Source organism: Podarcis filfolensis, assembly GCF_964270895.1.
Source record: "Podarcis filfolensis genome assembly, chromosome: 13".
NCBI classification, from domain to species: Eukaryota; Metazoa; Chordata; class Lepidosauria; order Squamata; family Lacertidae; genus Podarcis; species Podarcis filfolensis.
In genome coordinates this window covers 22,657,052-22,684,901 of record NC_139615.1, presented here as the reverse complement: position 1 = coordinate 22,684,901, position 27,850 = coordinate 22,657,052, and the positions used below count along the sequence as shown (strand labels likewise).

General features: G+C 43.8%; 1 protein-coding gene across 1 annotated transcript; it reads left to right on the top strand.

Annotated features, from left to right (window-relative positions):
* The first annotated feature begins 5,862 nt into the window (after nt 1–5,862).
* Nucleotides 5,863–15,503, top strand: LOC310747227 (uncharacterized protein). Its single transcript, XM_083581565.1, has 8 exons — nt 5,863–5,961; nt 6,577–6,678; nt 7,889–7,994; nt 9,809–10,165; nt 10,950–11,063; nt 11,899–11,979; nt 12,508–12,547; nt 14,245–15,503. The coding sequence occupies exons 3-8, from the start codon at nt 7,910–7,912 to the stop codon at nt 14,294–14,296; spliced, it is 729 nt and encodes a 242-aa protein (XP_083437691.1). The 5' UTR covers nt 5,863–5,961; nt 6,577–6,678; nt 7,889–7,909; the 3' UTR covers nt 14,297–15,503.
* Nucleotides 15,504–27,850: the final 12,347 nt, after the last annotated feature.

The window sequence follows — 27,850 nt, the reverse complement described above, 5'->3', positions numbered from 1 at the left end:
TCTCTCTATATATGTAGTCACAACAAACACATTTGCTCGTGGTTATTTATGCTATGTGTTTTTAAGATGGAGATTAATAGAGTCATATATAAATACCTTAGTCCTTGGAATATTCTCCTGCCTGAGATAATTTAGAAAGTCCTTGTCTGAGAAACAGTGATCAAACTTGTTCATGGAGTTTTTTGGGTCCTTGCACTAGATTTTTTTCAAGTGTGTGTGTGTGTGAGTTTGTTTCTTAGACAAGGATTTTCTAAATTCTATACAAAAGAAGCTGGCACGACATTAAGTTAAACTGGGATAAAGTATGCTCATTTCCTTCTTCCTAAATTTTTTATGTTATATTTAAAGGTATTTTACAACCATCTGTCTCAAAAGACAATTGTAGGGTGTGTCTTCAGGGTTGAGGTCAAACAGCTGGAGAGTTACAGTACCTGCTATGGCTGTAGAGACTGACATGGGAGAGACGTGTTTTGTTGCAGTTGGGGCAGATGAAGGCGTCCGGTTGTGCTCATTTTCAAGACAACTGTCGTTAAATTTGGAACTATACTTGATGATCTGATAACGTGGATATTCTTTCCTTGTACTTTGTTATTTTAACTCATGCGCAACTACTCATTCTACATGCCTATTTTATAGTTACGTTTCTTATTTGTTAGTTTTCTTCTCATTACCATTGTCTTCTCTTTTTTATATATTTTATAAAATGAAATAATAAAAAATTTCACCCCAAAAAATGAAAAGAGAAATCTATATGTTTTAACCTTATTACATTCTTTTAGGTTCTTAGCATTAAGAAAATGTGGTGAGATGTGTTTTACAAACAGTATTTCTTATGACTAACATAATACCACAATGACAAATATAACATTTATTTATTTATTTATTTATTTATTTATTTATTTATTTATTTTTGTTTCTGTTGTTTGTTGTTGTTGTTGTTGTTGTTGTTATTTACCCGCCCTTCACCCTAAGGTCACAGGATGGGTTACAAGTTTAAAAACAACAACATGAAAAACAGTTTAAAACCACTTACAACCACAAAAATGAGGCGGTTCCTAAAAATATATACCTCAAATGTCAAAGGCCAGGATAAAGAAATGGGTATTCAGCATTTGCTTGAAGCTGTACAGTGGTACCTCGGGTTACAGGCGCTTCAGGTTACAGGCGCTTCAGGTTACAGACTCTGCTAACCCAGAAATAGTACCTCAGGTTAAGAACTTTGCTTCAGGATGAGAACAGAAATCGCTTGGCGGCGGCGCAGCAGCAGCAGTGCGAGGCCCCATTAGCTAAAGTGGTACCTCAGGTTAAGAACAGTTTCAGGTTAAGAACGGACCTCTGGAATGAATTAAGTTTTTAACCCAAGATACCACTGTATAATGAAGGCGCCAGAAGCACCTTTGCTGTTCCTGGTAGCCTGAGGCTGCATTGAAGACGAGAGTCTGCCCTGTGTATGTCTGTTTAATTACTGTTCACATTATTCCATTCACTCCCCAAGTGTGCACCCTTTGCAGTGTAAAATAGAATTAGCTGGCTTTGAATGTTTCACTCAACAATAACACGCTTGAAAGAAATCAGAGGGAAATGTTAATATTGTAGTGCACCCCTTTACCTTTGCATGTTCCCCACACAGCGGCTACTAGTTAGCTGGTTATCAGTGGACTGTGGTGTATTAATACAGAGTGACAAGTTGGGTGGGGGGTTTGTCAGCAGAGACAACCATAAAATCATAGAACAAATGATACTTTTCTGTTACTCAATGAGAGCAAAATATTGAGTGTGTTCTGCTAAGAGTTGTGAAGTTGCATGTGCTCAGAATGTCTTGTTTTTCCACCCAGGAGCTCAAGGTCTATGAATTATTAGTCCGATAAAGGATTCTGGGGGGCGTGGCCCTGTCTGAAGACTAGGGAGGTGAGGGCCTAAGTCACACCCCCTATTGGTGACCCTGGGGGGAGTTCCTAGTTGATGTGCATCAGCAGGACTCCCTCTACTGGTGGTTAACCCTTCCCAGACTTCAAGCGGACAGGCTGAAGTCAGATATAGTCGGTTAGGACCAATATCTAAGCCAATAGCACTCATCACCTGTAACCAATAATGTTGTGGCCTTTTTTAGCCCATTAACCTTAATAATTGTGTCATGTGACATTATTTCCACCTGGGGGGGGGGACTCGCCACGCAAGAGTTGTGAAGTTGCACGTGCTCAGAATGTCTTGTTTTTCCACCCAGGAGCTCAAGGTTTATGAATTATTCTCCCCTCTCCCTTTTATCATTGCAACAGGCAGGCTTTCCTAAGTTTATATATGTACATACCCTCCAACATTTCTCCAGTGAAAATAGGGATGTCCCGTTCCATAATGATAATTTTACTATTTATACCCCACACATCTTCCTGGGTTGCCCCAGCTGCTTCCAACATATATAAAAACATAATAAAACATTAAACATTCAAAACTTCCCTATACAGGATTTCCTTCAGACAGCTCGGGGGTCGTATAACTCCATCCCCACCAACATTTCTCCAATGAAAATAGGGACATCCTAAGGAAAAGCAGGACATTCCAGGATCAAATCAGAAACCAGAATGGCTTCTCTAAATCAGGGACATCCCTGGAAAATAGGGACTCTTGGAGGATCTGTATGTTTATAGAAGTAGCTCCAAATCAAGTAAATCAATAAAAAATACTTAACTAACTCAGGTTCTGCCACCCCAAACCCCATGCTACACCCATCCTGGCTACACCCATGCTTCTGTGGCAGTGATACTCAGTCCAGGAAATCCTGCTGGCATCCCTGGTTGAATGTCCCTTTTAGGTGAAACTTGACTAGCACCATATCTTCTAACTCTTAGATCCCAGGTGAAAACACTGTTGTCCTCTCAAGCACATAATGGAAAGGGGCATAATTATGGCAGCAACCATATTTTTCTCCCTGGAAGAGAAGGCAACTGTGGCCTTATTAAGAACACCCAGACTTTCAGCCGGCTTGGACCACCTGTTACAAGTCTGTGGATCTGAGGTGAGGGAGAAAATATGAGGCATTAAAACATAGCTTGGATTTATCTTGTAAAACTAGGTTTTTAAAAGAATCTTTGGAAATTCTGCCGAGTCCACCTGAGAAAGCACCACTGAAGAAGTTGAGACTCTTCCATCCAATGCCACATGGAGTTTCTTTCAACTTCATCATAATCGTTCAATTTATGTAGCTGTTAGCGTTCCTTTTTCAAGAACTGTTATATAGCCTTTAGGTCATGTACAGATACATAAGAAGAGCATTGCTGGATCAAACCAAAGGCCTTTCTAGCCTAGCTTTCTGTTCTCACTGTGTCAAACCGCAAGATACACGTTTGAAGCCCACAAGCTGAAGCAGAGTGCAAGAGCAGATACCCTTCTCTGCAGACATAGTGACCACATTACAGGCAGAGATGAGTCTCGATAGTATGTGTTTGCACAAGCTATTAAAAAAATCATTAAGCTAACAGGTTAAACAGTACGTTAACAAAAACCTCAAAGGAAGAGAAAAAATGAGCAAATGTCCCAAAATAAATGTTATGCTGTAGCAATGTGGTCAGTTCTACAATCAGCCTAAAATACATTCTGAAGTTTGTTTGTTTTTTACTGTTCCCCTTCTGAGGATTTTGCCAACACAACTTTCATACTTTCTCCTAATCCATGTAATTAGTGAGATTTAGGTATTGTTATTATTACTATTAATTATTTATTCAATTTATATACCGCCCTTTATCTAAAGATCCCAGGGTGGTGTGCAACATTAAAACATTAAAAATACATTACAGAACATCTATGAGAAAAACATAGTAAAAAGCACACTGACAGACAGGTATGCTTCTGAATAAAATGCGGCTGGGCGAGCTGTTCCCTCCATCCCAGTCAGATTCCTCCTGCAGGTCTTGCTGTTTAGGGACATTCCTGTTACAGGTGAATGGAGGCACATAGTCTTGAAGTGCTTCATGATGGACCAGCAAGGCTTTGGCACCAAGGTCATGCTTGATAGTTGCCCGTTTGTACATATGGCCCATGATGGCCCTCATGGCTTATTTGGTCAATAGGCCTATGAGTCATGTCCATCTTTTGGTTAATCAGGATTCCTCAGCACTGATGCAGTTTCAGTTTGGGGCATTGTTGCCCCAGGCCCTACACCACCAGATGATGTGACTATTTGGAATGCATTTATTCCGTATTGGAGCCAAGGCTGTGCCTTGATGGGCATCCCTACAGATCGTATCAAGGACATCAAGAGATGGCGTTCCAGTGTTTACAAGTTACATGTTAGGTACTCTGTTGTAACTCTTTCCTTTCTTTAGACAGATTTGGGCCAGTTGCCTGACACTGCCAGAGTTACACTATGAGAGCAAGCCCTCTTGTTCTGTGTGCAATGGAGGGCTGCATCATTGGCTGTTGGTATGTAGTTACTGTACATCTTCCCACCCGTATTACTTTCCAGTGTGCAACTAGGAAAAGCATGCTTTGAGGAGAGCTGCTGGCCACATTTTCTCACCTTGAGGTGCCTGGGTTCTTCCCCCACATCTTACGCATCCATTTGGGTGAGAATTATTTCATCCAGTGGACAGGAATTAACATCCTAGTGAGTTACAAAGGATCTTTGCTGGATCCATACTTTCTTTCCTTGGTTTGGTCTGAATTCTTGGAGCCTTGTGTGTGGCAAGAGACACACCTACCAATCAAGGTGGATAGGGCCCACAGGAAGGTGAATTGCCTGTTTAAGGACTTTGTTTGGGGTAGGATCCACGTTGATCTTCCCCACCATTTTTCAGGATGATGGGATTCACCTGTCTAAGGCAGGCTGTGACTTATTTCTTGAGGATCTGCAGAGGGCTGTTTTTGAATTTTTGTTTTATTTATAGAAGGCGTGAACTGGATAGAGTGATGGGGTGATCAATTGAGGTCATATTGGGTTAAAGGCACTCTTGGCCAGCCTACACTTTTTGGGTATCATTGGCAGTGGCGTAGCGTGGGGGGTGCAGGGGGGGCCAGCCGCACCGGGCGCAACATCTGGGGGTTAGGGTTAGGGGGCGCAAATCCACGGGTTAGGGGTGCAAATTACTTGCCTTGCCCCGGGTTCTGACAACCCACACTACGCCACTGATCATTGGTGGTACTCTTATTATTGGCTTGCATGCTGAGGTGAACATCAGGGCAGCAGGGCCACAGGACACTGGGCATGTTCATATACACAAGGTGCTCGGAGCACGGCTTCTTTGCAATGCCTTTCTCCTCTACGACCTCGGAGCAAGGCTTCCTTCCAATGCTTTTCTCTTATACCAGCAGCGATGCCTGCAAACATGCCCCCATGAGTAGGGAAGATCTTGAACCCTCAAAATTAGGGCTCTGCCCTGCCCAGACTGCATGTTTTTTGTCCATTTGCTTCTTTTGCAGAACCTCTCTGCAGCAGTTGTCATTTTCTTCCTCCAGTTAAAACATTGTACTTGCAAATAGCATTGTCAGGAGGTACCCCCACCTGTGTCTTTACTAGCAGGAATTTCATAGTGAACTGAAGTTTTAAGTGATCTTAGCAGTAAGCAAACCCTACCTCTACAATACACCATTTATCATATTGGCAAGTATTCTGCTCATGCAAACATTACGTTTTATTGCTGGGAGGTGGTTGCTCAACTGAAGCAGAAGAAATGTAGGGTAGCTACTTACACATCACCAGAAAAGAGGCAAAAGAGGGCACATATTTGCATAAAATCAGCATGTGCTAACTCTGCCTGAAAGAGAAATACTCTGCCCTGAGCTTCAGCCCTTCCCCTAAATTAATCTGTAATTTTATCTGTTTTTTCTGGCCAAGGTTCAGCAGCACTGAACCTGCTCTCACCCTGCCAAGAATAGAAGCGAAACAAATACCAACCGCAGTTTGGTTTCTGGTAGTCAAGGGCAGAGCGTTTTAATCACGATCGTGATTTCTTCTAAACCCAGGAAAAGGTAACTTCTTCCTTGTATTTTTTTTAATTAATATTATTTTATTGTCAAAGGGTGTGACAGCATAGCTGCTTTTACGGATAATTCAAAGTGCATTATCACAGTCAGCAAGTGGGATTTCTTCACATGATCATCCCCTTGAGCTTTTTCACCATTCACGCAATGTAAGGACACAATACAGTCAAAATTATTGACCTAACATAACCCCCACTGTTGTCAGCAGGAACATTAAGTGTATACTTGGATATTCTAACCTGAAATCAAATCGGATTAAAAATGTGGTTAGATTATGTCCTAGTCTCAAATTACCTTTTCTGAATTTCTTAAGCAGTTTTATATATAATTTGCCTGTAGAAGAGAGAGAAGAAATGAAAGAGAGGATATGTGGAACAGATTTAAAGAACTTGAGCTACCTACAACTCTTTAGTGGGAGGAACTGAAACAGATACCAAAGGGGAGGGCTGTATTCACACACCCCACTTCCTCTGCATCTAGTACACTACCCCTGCTGGTTGGGGAGGTGGTCTACACACAATGTTAGCCACTATCCATATCTATCCTGCATAAAATGCTGCATTTTAATGCATTTCACTCTTTCTCGTTTCTCTCTTTCCCCAGCAAAATACATAGAAGTTACGTTTGAGAAAGCATCCAGAAAGCATACGTTTGAGAAAGCATTTTCCCAATGGATGAATGTGCAGTTCTCAGTACTGGTGTGAGGTATGTGTACTTTGCAGAGGTTTGTATTACAGTATGTTTTCTAACGGCCAACAAGAACCGGACCTTTTAGTGCTCACTTTCCCCTAATGTGTGCATTTTTGTACACAGGTTTTGGTTGGAGAACTGCATCACATGAGTCAGTGTGAATTTTGAAGGATCGCTGCATTTCAGTTTGTGTGTCTTTTTAGCAAGTGCAGGTTAAGTACATTCGCATTGAGATATGAACCAAACCAAATTTCTCTCCCATCCCTACCCAATATTATATAACAACAAAACAATCAGACTGAGAGAGGCAACCAACTACAAACCTAATCCCTGTAGGTTTATTTACTGCATGGTTTCAGGAAGACGGAAAATAAAAATGTATCCATTTCGCTTCAACTCTGGAAGCTGCCCTCCCTCTATAAACTGCAAAAAAAAAAAGCGCTTTACATGGCTCTTGCTCCAGACTGACTGGATTCCTAAGCAGCAGCAGCAGTCCTGTTAGAGGGCAGGAATGCTCTGCAAAATTTTGTTTAGGTCCCCATTTTTCATGTGGTAATGTCCTTTATTGTCACAGCAATACCTCAGAAAGTGAATGACAGGATTTCTTCTTCAAAACCCCTCAGAAAGTGTGTGACAGGATTTCTTCTTCAAAACCCCTCAGAAAGTGCATGACAGGATTTCTTCTTCAAAACCCCTCACCATCCAAAACCTCCCTAGCTCGGAATGCCAGCAGATATTATTGTCGTTGATTTTGATACTTTTGTAGTAAACATTATTTTACATTTCTCTTCACTCCCCCCGCCCCTCCCCGCCCCACTTGTACTTTACCCTATGGTCTGAGGTCAGATTTCAACAATGTAAAAATGCATTATGAAAAGTCAGTTAAAACATTTTACAACCAGAAAAATAAGATCAGCCCCAAAAGCAAATATCTGAAGTGTCAAGGCCAAGGTAAAGAGACGTGTCTTGTTGTGCATATTAGCAAGAAAGACTTCTAAATCCCTGCTACATTGAATTTCCACATGGAAGTAGCTATTGACAAAAGGGAGTTTTTTTAACAAGCGGGGAAAAAACTTCACAGAATTAAAACATATTATTATCCTTGACTTTGACACCTGGATTGGTATGATTTGTTGGGGTAGATGGGAATGTAACAGAGAGGGGCTTCAAAACACAAAGCATTTGCTCCTAATTATGTTTGTTGGTGCTGTTGCTCATATTTCAGATCGGAGCTGTCTAAAGAAGGATGGGGGTCTATAAACCTCAAGAAATTGTCCATCTCATTCTTGGTTCTTTCTACATTGTAGTCCTGGCACTGATCCCTTCATCAGGTAAAAAGTGTAGAGAAGGAGCAGCAGCAAAATGTTATGTTGCCATGGACTTAGCCAAGAAGGACTTTTAGGCATGTTGTGACACAGAAATCAATGTGCACATGGGGTTCTCATTGGTGGATCTTTGCAATTTCTCCTTTCCTACTTGACAGTGGAGAAGCCATAGCAGAATCTGGAAATGTGTCTGCCTCCATCTTGATTGTGTTCTCAGTATACGACTGGTTCTCATGGGGAAACTAGGAGCTGCGGTGGCCCTGCAGAAAAGCTAATTAATTCTTTTTGCCTCCCTACATCTTACTCTCATTTCAAGTAGGAGTAAGCAATGAAATGTTCAAAGACAAGGTGGGGCAGTCACTGTTAAGCAGGAGGATGTCTCAGTAACAGATGAGGCTTTGGCGTGAGAAGAGTTCAGTGAGCAAACTAGTTTTGTTTGATAGCAGCCTAACCTCATACAGTGGTACCTCGGGTTAAGAGGTTCCGGAGCTCCGCTCTTAACCTGAAACCGTTCTTAACCTGAAGCACCACTTTAGCTAATGGGGCCTCCTGCTGCTGCTGTGCCACCGCGACACGATTTCTGTTCTCAACCTGAAACAAAGTTCTTAACCCGAGGTGATATTTCTGGGTTAGTGGAGTCTGTAACCTGAAGCGTATGTAACCTGAAGTGTATGTAACCCAAGGTACCACTGTACTGAATTCAGACTACTGATCCATCTGCCTCAATATTGTCTGCACTGACTGGCAGCAGCTCTCCAGAATTTCAGACAGGGTTCTCTCCCAGCTCTACCTGCCAATGCTGGGGATTGGATCTCAGACCTGCATTCTCCACTATTGAGCTACACACACTCACTTCCTTCATACAGGTGATTTAAAGGCTTTTCCTGCTTCTATCAACTCAGCTACCTCTGCTGCTGAGGCTATGGACTTATTTAAGACCTTGACTGACAGATTGCAAGACCTCTTGAGAACTGAGATCAAGAGTAGTGGCTCACAAAGATCGTTAGGATCTTCCAGCTGGTTTGACAAAGGGTGCAAACAGGCCAAAAGCCAGCTGAAGAGAGTCTACTGTAAATACAGGAACTCTAATAATAAAAAATTATTATTATTATTATTATTATTATTATTATTATTATTATTTATTTCCCTGCCCATCTGGCTGGGTTTCCCCAGCCACTCTGGGTGGCACCCAACAGAATATTTAAAACACAATAAAACATCAAACATTAAAAACTTCCCTAAATAGGGCTGCCTTCAGATGTCCTCTAAAAGTCAGATAGTTGTTTATTTCCTTGACATCTCACAGGAGGGTGTTCCACAGGGCGGGCGCCACTACCAAGAAGGCCCTCTGCCTGGTTTCCTGTAACTTCACTTCTCGCAGTGAGGAAACCGCCAGAAGGTCTCAGTGGACCTCAGTGTCCAGGCTAAATGATGGGGGTGAAGACACTCCTTCAGGTATACTGGGCTGAGGCTGTTTAATTCATACCTTCCCCAATAATGATAATCAGATAGTGTAGCCATCAGCAAATAACCTCAAAATGAACCTTTAAAATGGTATTCAGTGCAAGTGCACCAAAGGTCTGTAGACAAGTCTGGCCCATTCATCCAGTGAGATCCTTGTAAAGGCTGCCTGTTCCTCTCAATCAGGATATTCCCCAATCTCACCGCTCACCTCCATGTACACAAAGTCATGTGGAGGGAAAATATTTGCCCCTTCTGTAGGGAATCCAAACCCCGAGATGTACCATTTGGGGAAACGTTTCAACCTCAGACTTGGTGGTGCTGTTGTTGCCTTTAATATTTGTGATTTTTTTTCCCAGACCATTTTGAACTGAACTCTGCCCTATTTGTCATTGGGTATGTGGGGCAAGATGTCATCTTGCCATGCCAGAGCTCTTCTGGGGCTCTGCCACAAAACGTGGAAGTTCAGTGGAAAAAAACTGTAGATGACAACACGGAGAACATCTACCAGTTCACAGCTTTCACTGGCCAGGAAACATTTGGGCAAGGCTATGAGTCCAGGGCAGTGTTTGCCACAGAGGGACTGGACACTGGAAATGTTTCCTTGATGCTGAAAATGGCCAAAAAGTCTGATGAAGGAAGCTACAGCTGCATTGTCAAGACCAAAGACTGGGGTGCTCAGACCCAAACTGTTCTGGTTGTTGAATCTTCAAAAGGTATGAATCACAAAGTAGGACGGGCACAGAGGAAATAGCTCAGGCCTAACTTTTGCATTTGTGGTGTAAAATTTAAAGCTACAGTAATCACCAGAGATGACCTCTCCTTCACAAAGGAAGTCCTATTTGAAGGCACCCTCTCTTTGAAAAGCTTCCCAGTCCAAGACTGGTTTAAAGATGAAGAGCCATAAGAGGGGAAAGCAGTGGCCTTGAATTTGATCATTAACAGTTAGTGACTGCTCAGCAAACTGAGCAGGAACCTGAGTCATCTATTCACTAGGGTGAATTGGATACTATTTCTGATTAAATTTTAGCAGTTAGTTCCAAATTTGCATCTATGCTTATAAAGTGGCACGATGTATTTTATCTTTTTTAGTTGGTTCATGTGGGCATGGGAGGGGGTTAACAAAGGAAAACAGGCCCCCTTACAACTATATTTCCCACTACTCTCTTTGCGACATCATAATCTAATCAGCAAAGAAAGGACCTGGCTGAACTTCTGAATAATGTGTTATCATAGTCCTCTCCATTGTCCTCCATGAGTTCCTGCTGCCACGACTGATACTGAGTCCCTGGATAGATGGCAATGAGTCCAAAAATCTCAGAACTCAAGTGGTTCCATTTAAAATGGTTAACGTTTTTAAAATATCTGCTGCCTGATCAATTAGGAACCTATTTTTAATCAATGGAAAGGTTTTCAGTTGATTAATCATACTGCCTGATTGTCTGACTATCATAGCATATAAAAAGGTATCCCTTATTCTCTGCCATTTCTTTCTTTCAGGCAACAGTACCTCTGAGAATTATTGTTCCTGCACTGCCTTTTGGGTGATATTTGTCTTTTTTCTTCTCACCCTTCTTGCTCTTGCAGTCATTGTTTGGACAGTCATACACAAAGGTACCGTATAAATCACTCTCTCTAACAGTGAATTCATGTGAGGAGTGGAGTGCAGACAGTGGGGCCAACTTGCATAAAATATTGGGGGCCCCAGGTAAACCCCTCTCCACATAATCGATCACAAGACACAGTGTACACACACCGTTTGCATGGCAATGCCCATCAATTTTGGGGGGCAGCCCCCTCAAATATTTTATTGGGGGGCAAAGAGCCCTCAGACCTTAGGAGTGCAGATAAGATTGCAGCCAAAGCAGAGACCCAAGAGAGATTTATTTACATGCTCAGAGTAATTACAAGGCAATGGTGGACCGTGGTTTTTCACATTTCAGTGTCTCCCGTGTGACGCCCAAACCCGGCCTTCTGTAGGACTTCATAGCTGTGTCACCTGCTGCAGTGTCCCAGAAGCTCTGTGCCTAGTGTGGCCGAACCAGTCATGCTCCCCTAGATCTGCATCTGCACAAGGTCTGCAGATGTACAAAAAAAATCCAACAGAGGGTACAATCCCCCTCAAATGGCTTATAGAACAGATGACTAATCTGTGATTTTAACAGTACTGTAGCTGGATTACAATTCCCATCATCCCTGATGATGCTGGCTGAGGCTAGAGTCCAGCAATATCTGAACAGGCACAAGAAGACTACCCCAATCCACAGAATTTATCCACTCTTACATCCTTGCCTTGGGACTTTTACTGTAGAGACCTACAGCTCTATATTCCGTAGTTGGTTGCAAATAAAAATATCCATTAGGGTATTCTATTCTGGTGGTGCTCTTAGATGCCAAGCTAAATTGGACTTCCTTGTGATTCCCCCCGACCCCTGCCCCACATCTCAAGGTGTCAGAGAAAAGGAAACTCTCTCACGGAATGAAGAGCAGAGTGCTAAAGAAGAAAAAGAGGAAATAAAGGAAGAAGAAGGTATGTCTTGTAAAATCTGTCTGCTTGTAAACAACCATTTGATCAACTGAAAACACGGCCACATATTCCATTTTGGTATTTAAAAGGAGAAATATGAACCATCAAGATTACCCCTTTGCTAAACCAAGAGGCATTTTCTGCCAGCCTGAGCCCCACATTAAGCCCGGGACATTATCTGGGGTGTGGGTAGGTGGTCCAAGCACCTCCCTGTAACTGATTTGTGGGTTAGGGACTGGATAGAAACAATGCCCCGTGCTGAATGGAGACTTGATTAGCTCTACTGATCAGAGGGAAGTGGTGTGAAACAATGTCTCCAGAATCACACCATCAACCCCCTCCACACTTAAAGCAGGATGGTGCTTGTGTACACCCAGCAACTATGCCACTCTAAATGGTATTTGTGGAAAGTCCCTCAGTCAGTCAAATCCCTGCTGTAGGCAGGCCACTCACCCTGAGAGACCTGGATCATTCCCTCTGTTAGGAGATTGGTGGGCCATATTGCTTAGAATATGCATTTCTGTTTTTTAGGACTATTTCCAGAAAACAGAACATTGCAGGAAGAAAAAAGGTATGCCTTATAAAATGTTTCCGCTTTCAAACAACCATTTGATCCAATTAAAATATAACCCTATATTTCATTTTCCTTTTGTTTGTGACAAAACACGTTGTGTTCTGCATAGTTGTACTTTGAAACGCATGAAAACAAGGTAGACTTTCTTTCTTTATTAAGTTATTGTAGCGGTACAATAGGAGATTCCACAAAACAGAACACCAGAGAGAGAGAGAGAACACCACTTGCCTGTTGAATAAAATAAATTGCCAATAAACATACTTTTAGTTATAATTAGCAGAATACAAGACAATGAGCTTGAGTGGTGGGAGGGAATCAGAAATTTCTGCACACTTTGTATCATGCAGCATATTCAGATGGTCCTGTAAAGAACAGCCCAAATCTTCCTTTGTAATCATCCTTCAGTGAGAACACAGAAGCGAGTGTGCACTCTTCTTATTTGTAATTATATGTGTAATGCCAAAAGCACATCTGGAGGGTGAGCTCTGAACGTGGATATACCGTATTTTTCGCCCTATAGGACGCACTTTTTCCCCTCCAAAAATGAAGGGGAAATGTGTGTGCGTCCTATGGGGCGAATGCAGGCTTTCGCTGAAGCCTGGAGAGCGAGAGGGGTCAGTGCGCACCGACCCCTCTCGCTCTCCAGGCTTCAGGAGAGCCCCACCGCCAGCCCCACAAGCTTGGGGGACAGCGGGGAGGCGGAACGCCGCCATCCCGCTGTCTCCCGACGTCGTTTGGAGGATGGCGGCGGGGAGAAGCCTGCCTCTCCCCCCGCCAGCCCCGCAAGCTCGGGGGATAGCAGGGAGGCACAACGTGCCCAGGCTTAGCTTCAGCTGTGGGAGCCCAGCGCTCGGCTCCCACGGCTTGTGGAGAACTGCATGTTCTGGGGGCTGGGGTTGGGGGAAGCTCGGGCTTCCCCCGTCCCAGCCCCGCGCCTGGGGGGGGGAATAATGTTTTTTCCCTTTATTTCCCCCCCAAAAAAAAAAATTAGGTGCGTCCTATGGGCCGGTGCGTCCTATAGGGTGAAAAATACGGTAACTCCATCTTCTCCTTTTATAAAATCTAGTTACGAGATTCTCACACTCTGGACTATTGAACTGGGGTGTTGTTTATGGGGGTTTTGTTGCTGGGGAGGGACGTTTCGCCATTCATGGGGGGGGGTTGTATCTTTGTTTTGTATCTTATGATTGTTGATCTTGTGATAGTTTATCTTATGAAGAATTGTTCGGTTTGGTTTTATACTCGTTGATGTTCTACTAATTGTTTATGAATACCTTAGTTATGTTAAGAAACTGGTGTCTAGATTGAGAAATGTTACATGAATGTCTTCCCCGGCCCATACTTTCCCCTGTGTTACTCCAGCCAGTAAATATCAGCATTATGAGCACGCACAAATAGCCCTTTCGGGGCTGCTTTTCTCTCTTTGGGGGGGTTTTCATGCCTAGTATTCTGGAATTCTAATTTTGTAGAAGTATAGGAGATTCAAAGACAGACTAGCTATCTGCCTGTCCTCGGTCTGCAGCTAATGATTGCTGTCAGCAGGGGAAGCAACCCTCTCTGTCAGGCAAATCCCTCCTGTTAATCATGCCACTAACCCTAAGGGACCTGGATCATTCTCTCCATTAGGGGATTGCAGGCCATATTGCTTAGAATGAAAGCCATATGCTTTTCACTGTTTGCATTCCTCTTTTTAGTACAATTAAAAGAAAACAGAAAACTGCAGAAGGAAAAAGGTATGTCTTATAAAATGTTTCTGTTTTTAAACAACCATTTGTTCCAATTAAAATATAACCACATATTCCATTTCTCTTTCTTTGTGACAAAACACATGAAAGAAGGTATTAGATTGGAGGGTTAAGGTGCACATTGGCCGGCATTCAGTTAGTTAGGGGCCTTAAGATTAAGCCACAATGATGACACCAACACAGAGTTTTAAAGATCGCTGGGCCTGAACATTTTGTTCTTCCCTCAATCACCATCTGCCATTGTCTAGGTTTCCCTCAGTTTTGTAGCTTGCCTTTGTCATTTTTGTATTAAAAAATAAACCATCAAGATTATCCCTGTGCTTTGAAGCATTTTCTGCCAGTCTTAGCCAAACATTAAACACAGGACATTATCTGGGGTGGAGCATTCCAAGCTCTTCCCTGTAACTGATTTGTGGGTTAGGGGCTGATGTCAGAAACCTGACTCTCCAGGACCCAGCAAATGAGGCAGGAGACGGGGTAGGAGAGGAGAGTCAGCCGGCGGAAGAGACAGGAGGCTTGTCTTTTCGAAATGACACCCCGTTTCTAGACCTGGCACTTCCTTATCAATGGGAGGGGGGCTGGAAGAGAGCCCAGATGAAGACAGTCTGCCAAGGGGCCGGGTGGCTCCGGAACCACTCTCTAGTGACAGTGATGGAGAACCAATTAACACTCTCAGTCCAAAGTCCCAATGTTGGGCACACCTATAGGAAGAACGTAAACACAGAGGCAGGCTTAAGAGGTTTTGGCACGGATCTTGTTGGAAACATAACCAGAAAGACTCAGATTTGAACATCCTTGATGCGTGGTGGATGTGTGCGAGAGCAGCTCTATGAATATGCTTGTAAATCAAGCTCAATTGAACCGATAACCATTCCCGTGCTTGCTGGACTGTTTGCTGCTAAATATCATTATAGCTGAATGGAAACAGTGTCCCCTGCTGAATGTAGCCTTGATCAACTCCTCTGTGACTCTCTGTTGGTAGTGAGAGAATAAGCTAAGTCTGATTGAGTCCCCCACTCCATGCACAGTTTCCATGGTGTTCTGTCTTACTTATTAAGGACCGACACCCCAGTATCTCCTGCATCTTCTTATTCAGATCTCTTAACTGCCACGTAACTACTCTACTTGGACTTCCTTGTCCACTGCTCTGGTCCACGGCTGAGGCAACAAAAGAAACCCTGCAGCTGTTGCCATTTCTTTTTGGCTGGTCCTAATGAAAGTATTGCCCAATTGTAGATCTGGATGTTTCTTTTGACGCACTAACAAAGTTACCTTTGTTTTTCACGTACTATAATAATATAATAATAATTTATTATTTGTACCCCGCCCATCTGGCTGGGTTTCCCCAGCCACTCTGGGCGGCTTCCAACAAAGATGAAAGATACACTAAAATGTCACATATTAAAAACTTCCCTGAACAGGGCTGCCTTCAGATGTCTTCTGAATGTCAGGTAGGTGTTTATCGCTTTGACATCTGATGGGAGGGTGTTCCACAGGGCGGGCGCCACTACCGAGAAGGCCCTCTGCCTGGTTCCCTGTAACTTGGCCTCTCGCAGTGAGGGAACCGCCAGAAGGCCCTCGGAGCTGGACCTCAGTGTCCGGGCAGAACGATGGGGGAGGAGACGCTCCTTCAGATATACTGGACCGAGGCCGTTTAGGGCTTTAAAGGTCAGCACCAACTTTGAATTGTGCTCAGAAACGTACTGGGAGCCAATGTAGGTCTTTCAATGTAGGTGTTATATGGTCTCGGCGGCCGCTCCCAGTCACCAGTCTAGCTGCCGCATTCTGGATTAGTTGTAGTTTCCGGGTCACCTTCAAAGGTAGCCCCACGTAGAGCACATTGCAGTAGTCCAAGCGGGAGATAACCAGAGCATGTACCACTCTGGTGAGACAGTCTGCAGGCAGATAGGGTCTCAGCCTACATACCAGATGGAGCTGGTAAACAGCTGCCCTGGATACAGATTTGACCTGTGCCTACATGGACAGCTGTGAGTCCAAAATGACTCCCAGCCTGCGCACCTGGTCCTTCAGGGGCACAGTTACCCCATTCAGAACCAGGGAATCCTCCACACCCGCCCGCCTTCTGTCCCCCAAAAACAGTACTTCTGTCTTGTCAGGATTCAACCTCAATCTGTTAGCCGCCATCCATCCTCCAACTGCTTCCAGACACTCACACAGGACTTTCACCGCTTTCACTGGTTCTGATTTAAAAGAGAGGTAGAGCTGGGTATCATCTGCATACTGATGAACACCCACCCCAAACCTCCTGATGATCTCTCCCAGTGGCTGCATGTAAATGTTGAAAAGCATGGGGGAGAGGACAGAACCCTGAGGCACCCCACAAGTGAGAGCACAGGGGTCTGAACACTCATCCCCCACCACCACTTTCTGAACACAGCCCAGGAGGAAGGAGCGGAACCACTGTATGACAGTGCCCCCAGCTCCCAGCCCCTCAAGACGGTCCAGAAGGATGTTATGGTCGATGGTATCAAACGCCGCTGACAGATCCAGCAGAACTAGGAAACAGCTCTCACCTTTGTCCCTAGCCTGCCGGGGATCATCAACCAGTGCGACCAAGGCAGTTTCAGTCCCATGATGAGGCCTGAATCCCGAATGGAAGGGATCCAAATGGTCCGCTTCTTCCAGGCGTGCCTGGAGTTGTTCAGCAACCACTCGCTCAATCACCTTGCCCAAGAATGGAAGATTTGAGACTGGGCGATAATTGGCCATCGTGGCCGCATCTAAAGATGGTTTTTTAAGAAGCGGTTTAATAACCGCCTCTTTCAGCGGGTCTGGGAAGGCTCCCTCACGGACGGAAGCATTCACCACCCCACGAACCCCATCGCCCAGTCCTTCCCGGCTAGCTTTTATAAGCCAGGATGGGCAAGGATCCAGGAGACAGGTGGTTGGCTTCACTCGTCCAAGCAGCCTGTCCACATCCTTGGAGGTAACAGATTGGAATTGATCCCACACAACTTGACTAGACAGGACTCTAGCACTCTCCCGCCCTGGCCCTGCTCCCACGGTGGAGTCTACTTCTTCCCGAATCTGAGCGATTTTATCTGCAAAAAACTTTGCAAAATCATTGCAGGAGATCATGTGGCCCGTACTGGGCCCTGATGTCGCAGGTGGTTCCGCTAAATTGTGAACCACCTGAAAAAGTCTCCTGCTGCTGTTTTCTGCAGATGCAATAGAGGCGGCGAAGAAAGTCTTCTTCGCCGTCGCTATCGCCACTTGGTAGGCTCGACGATGAGCTCTAACCTGTGTCCGGTCAGATTTGTAATGAGTTATCCGCCACCGGCGCTCTAGCCGTCTCAACGATTGTTTCATTGCCCTCAGATCCGTGGAAAACCACGGGGCTCTCCGGGCTCCATGCAATCGGAGAGGGCGCTTCGGAGCCAAACAGTCAATAGCCCTGGTTAACTCCACATTCCAGCGAGCCACCAGGGAATCAGCTGAAAGGCCATCAACATGGGATAAAGCATCCCCTACCACTCTCTGGAAACCATCTGGATCCATTAAGTGGCGGGGGCAGACCATCCGAATCGGTCCCACCTCCCTGCAGAGGGGATGGGTCGCAGAGAAGTCCAGTTGCACCAGGAAGTGATCTGACCATGGCACTTCTTTCGTTTCGCTTTTACTTAGTGTCAGATCACCAACATCCATAGAGGTAAACACCAGGTCCAAGGCATGTCCGTGGCTATGGGTTGGGCCAGACTTATTCAGGGACAGCCCCATAGAGGCCATGCTTTCCACGAAGTCCCGAGCGGCCCCTTGTAAGGTCGTGTCGGCATGGATGTTAAAATCCCCTAGGACAACCAAGCTAGGTGTCTCCAGGAGAACATCCGCCACGACCTGAAGCAGCTCGGGCAGGGAATCCTTGGTGCAGCGGGGAGGTCAGTACACCAAAAGGAGTCCTGTACTGCCCCTATTGCCCAACTTCCAGAACATGCACTCGGAAAACTGGGTCTTCCCAATAGGACGCCTGGTGCAAACTAATGACTTCCTAAAAATCACTGCAACCCCCCCTCCCCGCCCACATGACCTGGGTTGCTGTGCGTAAGAGAAACCTGGTGGACAAGCAGCGGCAAGGACAGGCCCATCTGCTTCATCCATTGGGAGATACCACAAAACAGAACACCATAACAAAACAATACAAAAAATACAAAAAATATGGGAAGAACCACTTGTCTGCTAAATAAAATAGTCAATAAACCAAACGCTCCAACTCCAGGGGGCTAAGGCTCTGTGAGTTCTCCCAATCTTTTTTTTAGGGGGCTGCCCCCCCTTCCACTGTTGAGGCCGAATGTGGAGCCAGGCACGGAGCAAACTTCATGTCAGGGCCCCCTCCATGTTCTTTGGAAGATGATGCTTCTGCAATAGACATACTTGTAAATATAAGTAGCAGAATACAAGCAAAGACAATGGGCTTTAGTGGTGGGAGGGAATCAGAAAGTTCTGCACACCTTGTGTTGTGTCGCTTATTCAGATGATCCTGTAAAGCACAACCCAAATCTTCCTTTGCAATCATCCCTCCATCCCAAAAGGATGCAATAAAGATCCAGGAAATGCTTTTACTTGCCATCAAAAGCTGCAAGTGAATTTGTTTTTGTTTGGTTTTTTTTAAAAATGAAAATGGAGGAGATTCCTCTGCAGCACTGAAGAAAATGTCCAGACTTCCAAAAAAAACCTATGTTAAATAGTGAAATAGTGAATTGCTTGGTGCAGGTTGGTGCAATCTTACAGTACTAGCATCTGTCTTGCTTGTGTGTGCTTTTGTGTTTAAAACCACATGAATGTTCTCTCCAGTTCAGTGGATAGGATTCTAAAAATCCGGAGAAATATACGTAAATTAAAAGTAGTACTGTACTAATAATAATAATAATAATAATAATGGGCAGCTCCCAACAGAACACTAAAAACGTGATAAAAGATAAAAGATTAAAATCTTCCCTATACAGGGCTCCTTTCAGATGTCTTCTAAAAGTCAGATAGTTGTTTATTTCCTTAACATCTGATGGGAGGGCATTCCACAGGGCAGGCGCCACTACCGAGAAGGCCTTCTGCCTGGTTCCCTGTAACCTCACTTCTCGCAATGAGGGAACCGCCAGAAGGCCCTCAGATATGGATGATTCTTTAATTTGCACCGGTACACTGTACTGCCACCTCTTTTCCCCCAGCCACCATCTTGCCAGCGCCATTTGCCCTCCCACCACATGCTTGCTTGCTTGCTCCCATACACACCTTGCTGCTTCCACCACCACTACCCTGCAGGAACGGCCTCCCAGAGGAACTTTGGTGCAATCCTTTTACAATCTCAAAAGCGTCTTCCTCTGCTCTGGCGCATCCTTTTTCCAGTCGACAGACACCTTCCTGGAAGGCACTTTGGAGATCATGAGGAAATATGTCCCATTGACCTCCATGGGATTTACTTCTGAGTGAAAATCCCTAGGAATGGGATGTTGAATTGAAATTTCTGTTTATCACATGGTACAATGGCAGCTTGTTGAACGTGGCGTCGTTGTCCAATTAATGAAATCCGTTTTCTTTACTTTGCAGTTGACGTGGTCTTCGACCCCCGAGTCAGCTCCCTCACAACCGGAAGTGTCCAGAGTTAGGAAAAGTGTTTCAGACACAGGAAATATTTCTAAGCTTTTTTACTACATTGATATGTTAACCCTTCATACCTTCACTGTGGCAGCACACTTTTTTTCTGAAGGCAAATATTACTGGGAAGTGGAAGTTGGCCAAAAAGAAAATTGGGACTTAGGGGTTGCTTCTCATTCTGTTCATAGAAAAAGGAAGGCCAAACTGCATCCTGAGAATGGCTACTGGGTCATAGGACTTGATGGTGGGAAAGATTACTGGGCTCACACAAAGCCAAGGACCCATCTAGAAGTGACTGGAAATATTACAAATATAGGAATGTTCCTAAATAAGGAGAAAAGTTCCAGAACCCTACCTTTTTATGACGTCCACACAAGAAGTAAATTGCACACTTTCTGTATCTCCTGTCCTGACAAGCTTTATCCTAACTTGTCCATGGGCCCCGTAACTGCAGAGATAGATCACTGGAAAAATCAATATTCCATTGTTTGAAGATAAGCAGATTGTTCAGAAAGATGAGAGGAGGGAGTGCCACACCTTAGTTCCATCAGCATCCTGGATGAATAATTTTGCATATACTTCTCACAGATAAGTTCTCAAACCCCAATAGCAAAGCAAGTCTTAACTTGCCTCGATGAACCATAACGTGTGAGATTATCCATAAAGAATGTGCATTTCTTGCGGATCCCGACAGTTATTCATGGACAATTTACTTGACAGATTCAATTTACTTGACAGAAAGACTTATCCAACAAACATTGTAACCGGAGATTTTTATCCCAGTCTGTATGGTGGTATCTTGGTTCTCGAACTTAGTTCATTCCGGGAGTCCATTCGACTCCCAGAACCGTTCGAAAACCAAGCCACAGCTTCCGATTGGCTGCAGGAGTTTCCTGCACTCAAGCGGAAGCCACGTTGGACGTTCCACTTCCGAAAAACATTCACAAACCAGAACACTTACTTCTGGGTTTGCAGCATTCGGGAGCCGATTTGTTCAACAACAAAGCTGTTTGAGAACCAAGGTACCATTGTATATGTTTTGGGAATTAAATTGTGTGTTTTTTAATTAATAATTTTTTATTAATTTTCAATTACAGTCCAATAACAGCCTCATTAGGGACGCGGGTGGCGCTGTGGGTTAAAGCCTCAGCGCCTAGGACTTGCCGATTGAAAGGTCGGCGGTTCGAATCCCCGCGGCGGGGTGAGCTCCCGTCGCTCAGTCCCAGCGCCTGCCAACCTAGCAGTTAGAAAGCACCTTCGGGTGCAAGTAGATAAATAGGGACCGCTTACTAGCGGGAAGGTAAACGGCGTTCCGTGTGCTGCGCTGGCTCGCCAGAGTAGCTTCGTCACGCTGGCCACGTGACCCGGAAGTGTCTCCGGACAGCGCTGGCTCCCGGCCTATAGAGTGAGATGAGCGCACAACCCTAGAGTCTGTCAAGACTGGCCCGTACGGGCAGGGGTACCTTTATCTTTACCTTTAACAGCCTCATTATAACAATACCAATTTATAATACAATTATTAATACCAATCATTCAAATACCAAATTATATAATTTAGATAAAGTCCGTCCCCCCACGTGCTAGATGTGATGGTTTCATGGTTTTCTTTACTTCTGCATTCAAAATCTTATTAATTCCAATTACATTCCAGTCATAATAATAATCCCTCATACAACAACTGCAATATTAATAACTTCTATTTGTGCTGACACATTAAATGATTTATAAAACTACAAGTGAGGAACTCAAACTATATCCTATATCTTTCTGTGTATGGCAATTATTCTGTCCATGGTGTTCCTTCCTGTCCTTGTAAGGTGTTATGTCTTTCCTTCCCCCGGTTGTTGCTGTTATGCATCTTGCCTTGGGTGAAGCTGATATCCCACTGTTCCAGAAATTTCTCATTTGCTCCGTCCCATGCTTCATTGTTTTGCAACTTTAACAACAGCTGCAAAATTCACTCTGTCCCAGTAAATATTACCTGTTGTCAACATTTTTCCTCTCAGCCTGGGAAGAAGAGCAGTCTGTCGAACTGCAGATGACTCAGTAAAGAACCTTATCAGTTCCTAGGGTTTCCTTCCTCCCAACTGAAGATATATGAGCAATTATACTTCTACTTAAATTAAATTCCAAGTCCTCTAAGCGTTATTCAGTACACTTCATAAATAATAAAGGATGGGGAAGAGTCAGCTCTAAATTTCCATTGTATACCTTTTGCAAAATAGAGCTTCCCTCACTTTTTCCTTTTTTGTGGTGGAATGATGGTGGAAGATACATGATTTGAGCTTAATAAATAGAGCAATGATGGGGTAAATGTAACTTATTTTTTGTTTTCGTTGCTTATATTAAATTGATGTTTTATTCACTGGTTTGTTGTTTCTAAAATGACATTTTGCAAGCTAATTTCAGGGCCCTCTTGCTCCAAAAGATACATATATTTCATTCAAGGAAGTACCATACATAAAGAATCTGGGAGAAGCTGGTAAGACAGACCACCTTCTTAACACCCTGAAGAGCTATCACCTATCAGTATGGACAATACTAAACCACACACTCAAATAGTCTTGAGCTTCAATAAGACACTTCCTAGGTATTTTTGGGCACCTCCAAATTACAAACTAATTACAGTGGTACCTCAGGTTAAGTACTTAATTCGTTCCGGAGGTCCATTCTTAACCTGAAACTGTTCTTAACCTGAAGCACCGCTTTAGCTAATGGGGCCTCCTGCTGCTGCCACACCGCTGGAGCATGATTTCTGTTCTCATTCTGAAGCAAAATTCTTAACCTGAAGCACTATTTCTGGGTTAGTGGAGTCTGTAACCTGAAGCATATGTAACCTGAAGCAGATGTAACCTGAGGTACCACTGTATGTGGTTTATAAAAATTCATTGACAGTAATGTACAAAAAAATCACCTTCTTAAATGGGAAAGAACACTCCTTTCAATAATGTCTCTGGCCCCATCTGACTCCTGTGTTCTGTGATGGTTTGAAGGAGGAGCACAAACGAAGTGAATTTCTGAACATGCATAGGTTCCTTGATGGGTTACAGAGTCCTTCAAGATCAGGATTTTCAAATGTAGAAAAGTCTACACACAAAACTATATGTGTGTAGATTCCTCAGTCCATATTCTCAGTCCATGTTTAATGTTTTATTGTGTTTTTAATATGTGTTGGAAGCCGCCCAGAATGGCTGAGGCAACCCAACCAGATAGGTGGAGTATAAACAATGAAATGATGATGATGTTCTTCTTGTATTCCTTGGTCTTCATTTGAGTATGTTAGCCTACCTAACTTCTGATTGGTGGTGCAGTGATATTAAAAATGTGACAGTTACCTAAAGTACCAACCCCCCCCCCACACACACATGACCAGAAAGGTCACCAAGATTATCAAATAAGAATTTGCTGAAATCATCCAGCAGCACCCCAAAAGCAGGCCTTCTCCATAGTGAGTCCAGGGTCTAAAATTACCTAAACAGCACCACTGAAATCGTGAGATGAAATTTTGGCCACAAGGAAAAGGCACTCTGTGCATGCTTGTTGTGACATTTCACAGAAGGAGTCTGGGCCAAAGATAAAAGAAGTGATGCTAAGTGGCTGAGCAACAATGGAGCTACGTGACCAAGACCAGCTGTGGCTGCAAGAGATTTTTTAAAAATAATAATAATAATACACTGCTAATGAGACCATGAGAGTTTTTTGCACCTTTACTTTGGAAAACGTCTCTGATGTAACACAGTATTTTCCATCTGACTTCTTTCCCATTTAGCAAATACTTGACAGCCTGTCATTTTAAAACTTAAACACCAGAGGGAGCTAAACACATACAGCTTGTTGCAGAATTGATTTTTATTTTTTAACAAATCTGACTGTACTTCTCAGGAGGCAAGTACTGTCTATATGAAAACACCTGTAACAGTCCAGAATTATTATTATTTTAAAGCGGGGAGTGGAATTTGGATCAAAACCCAACAAAAGAGACTGTGTCTAATCCTTAACCTGCATGCATCCCCTCGCCACAATTTCAAATGTGAAATTGCAGCAACATGGCAATGGCCCCATCTCATCCTTCAATTTATAACTTATTCATTCACTTTTTAAAAAGAGCAAGATCCCTATGCCCTCACAGGTGGTTTAGCAATCATGTCACCTCTGCTCAGGAGATAATAAAATTATTATTAATAACAATACTACTAATAATAATAATTAGTAACACGGGTGGTGCTGTGGTCTAAACCACAGAGCCTAGGGCTTGCTAATCAGAAGGTCGGCGGTTCGAATCCCCGTGATGGGGTGAGCTCCCGTTGCTCGGTCCCTGCTCCTGCCAACCTAGCAGTTCGAAAGCATGAAGTGCAAGTAGATAAATAGGTACCGCTCTGGTGGGAAGGTAAATGGCGTTTCCATGCACTGCTCCGGTTCGCCAGAAGTGTCTTAGTCATGCTGCCCACATGACCCGGAAGCTGTCTGCGGACAAAACGCCGGCTCCCTTGGCCTATAGAGCGAGATGAGCGCGCAACCTCAGAGTCATCCACGACTGGACTTAACAGTCAGGGGTCCCTTTACCTTTACCATCACAGAGATTTGAAACTTCCTGGTTCCTTTAGTTAAATCTTTTTCTTTTACTGTCCCAGGGGAGAAGCTATGTTTTTTCTTTTCCAACAGACATTCAACGTTCTGTGGTTACTACCCAGTCTTCATTGGGCTGTTTGTATTTGTTTCTCGGGGGGGGGGGCTAAATAATAATAATAATAGTTTTCCATACCTTGGGGTTCCCTAAAGCATATCAGTACTTCTCTTTTGCTTCTTGGTGGCATCATTTTAGCTCCAACCCTGTTAGGACACACTACCTGAGTTTGATATTAGGAGGAGTGATGAAGAAATCCAAGATTTTAGTATAGTCATGATTGCATACAGCATGCCCACCCAGAAACAAAAGATAACAGTAAAGACACAAGACTGTGCCTTTCTAACTTAGTTCTTACTTCATGCAAGATCGTAGGCTGTTACCAAGAAGTAACATAGCCCACTATTAATACTGCAAGCCAAACGTGAGGCTGAAGTTGGTTTTGATTTGTAGCCAGGAAACAAACATCAGATTTCCAGCCCAAATCCAGCACTTATATTGCCTACAGAAACCTTGCGCTCCTTTAAATTAAATGCAGGCATGCGGTCCTATTCAATGTTCAAAAGCTAAACAAACAATTTAAATACAAAAAGACATGCGAGTTCAGAAAAGGAACGAGTTCCTGTCTATGCTGCTATCGTTTGGTGGGGAGGGATGGACGTTTCTGCCCAATCAAAGCAAACATCCGAAAGGTCTGTAGATTTTCCCCGAGCATCTAAGCCAGGAAATGGACCCTGCGCGTCAGTCTACCCTTCCAAGTCTATGGCGATCTCATGTTCAGCCCCAGGGGCTTGTGGGAAGGCATCTCAGCCCCCACCCACCGAAGAAGTTAAAGAGCCTGTGTAGGTTTAAAGGCTCGCAGTAGCTGCAAGCTACACAAACCGGCTTAAGCAGCTGGCTGAGCCGATAGGAGCAGCTGTGTGTGAAAGAGCACATTCACAAACCACGGGGAGAAGCAATTGGGAGCAGCCAGTTTTGTGAAGGCAGCGTAGCCCCAAGGCACACACTTAGAGCTTTGTTTTTTAACAAGGAATGCTGCACCAATGTAGGAGGATAAAATTCAAAAAAAGTATTTGCACCACCTTTTCTGCACACAGATTGCTGCACCTGGGTAGCTTGCACACTTTATCCTGCCTGGATTATTTACTCCTTTTCTGGGAAACTAACACAGATGACTGCCAAATTAAAGAAGCCCTAACTTTGTAATGTTCTCTATTATGCTCACTCACTCCGCTGTCCCGCAGATGTTCCTCATCTTTTCCATTACTCCCATTCTACTCTGGGCATTCTTTTGTTTCTAATCTCTTGCGCATATTCACCTATTCCTCAGTTCCAACTATAGTGGTACCTCTAGTTATGAACTTAATTCGTTCTGGAGGTCTGTTCTTAACCTGAAACTGTTCTTAACTAGAGGTGTGCTTTCGCTAATGGGGTCTCTTGCTGCCACTGTGCTGCCAGCACACGATTTCCGTTCTCATCCTGGGGCAAAGTTCTCAACTCAAGGTAACTCTTCCAGGTTAGTGGAGTTTGTAACCTGAAGCGTTTGTAACTCGAGGTACCACTGTATCTGCTTTTCTTGTTTGTCCCCCATCACACATGCTGTGTAACCCCATCTACTTCCAAATCTCACAGAAATAAAAGTTTCCTCCATCCCTACCCCTTAAAGATGGACTCTTGCAAAGATAAAGTTGAACACATTTAATACAGTAATGGCAACCAGCTGCCTCTAGGCATATTCGGCTTTAGAGCAGGAAAATGTTAAAAAGAAATAAATCCAAACAGAAGGCATGCAAACAGCAGAAGAAACAGCAAGAGAAACTTGTGGTAGATCAGATGTTGGAACTTTGGGAGCAGGGAAACCTAGGTTCAAATCTGTATTTGTTGATTGGTCTTGAGCAAGTAGTTATTGAAAGCCAGTATGCTGTAGTAACAGTGCTGCATTTGGGCCATGGAGGCCTTGGTTCAAAGCTTCACCCTGCCATTAAGGTCTTTGCATGACCTCAGGCCAATTGGGATCCTACAGAGTTGTTGTGAAGATGAGGAACGGCAGGGAAGTCCCATGCATGCCACCCAAAATATGGGCTAAAAATGCAACATATACATCAATGGCCAACACTCTGTTTTATCTCATAGTTGTTCTGAGGATAAAAATGGGATAATCCTGGAGGAATGGTGCAATATACACATGATAAATAAATAAAACAAAGAAACAATTGAGGAGTTTAAAAAAGTAAGAACTACTGGGAGGCAGTGCCAAACTCAGCTAGGACTTTTTTATCAGCCTCAGGTATGCTGTTTTGGCGAGTGCACCTGTATCAAATTACACTCTGCAACTAGCTCTGGGCCCTTTGTTCTGTGCCAGTCTCTCTACACTCACCGGCATGCATATAAATATTTAGGAAATGGTAATGCTTGACAGCTGTTTAGTAATAAGGAAACAGACACTGCCTGCAGAATTAACCACAATAACACTTAATGGGCAGGTGCCGGGCAGGGTGTATTTACAGCTTTTTTGGCAGGTGATTTTGAAGTATAGGAACGGTGCAGTAAACATTAGTAAGAGCTGGACTGTGCTTGTAATGCATATTCCTCAAAAAAGTCAAAAAAGAAACTTGTGTATGGTACTGGAACAACTTGCATTGAACGGCAAATAGTGCAGGCAATATCGTGTGTATGTAAATAAAAGGAGATTTTATTTATTTCAGTTTTGCAAAACTTCTTAGGAATTGAACAGGAGCTGGAAGTGAGCACTGTGGTCATCAGGTTTGCTAACAATGCCAAGTTATTTAAGGTGGTGAAGATACAAGGCAAACGTGAAAAGCTCCAAACACAGATCTCTCCAAGCTGGGTGAATGGACAATAAAGGCAGATAAATGACAAATGATGTTCGGTGCAAGCTAAGTGCTGTGTGATCACACTGGGGCAAAAAGCAAACAGAAAAGCCACCCCCCACAATCTTAGTTTCGCATATATTGAACTGGCAGCGACTGATCAGGAAAGAAATCTTGAGACTGTTGTGACAAACAACTCCATGGAAATGGCAGCGCAATGTACAGCAGCCATGAGGATGGTGGATTCCACACTAGGAATTATTAGGAAAGGAACGGCAAAGAACATTGCCAATATCATACCACTCTTCGATGAGGCCACATGTGGAACACTATGTACAGTGCTGGTTGCCTCATCTCAAGAAGGATATTGTAAAAACTTACAGGGGGGAGAAAAGGAGAACCAAAGTGATTTGGGGGCTGGGGGCTTGGGGCTAGGCTGGAACACCTGCCCTACAAGGAAAGGCTAGAGCTGTGGAAGCTTGACTGGGGGTGT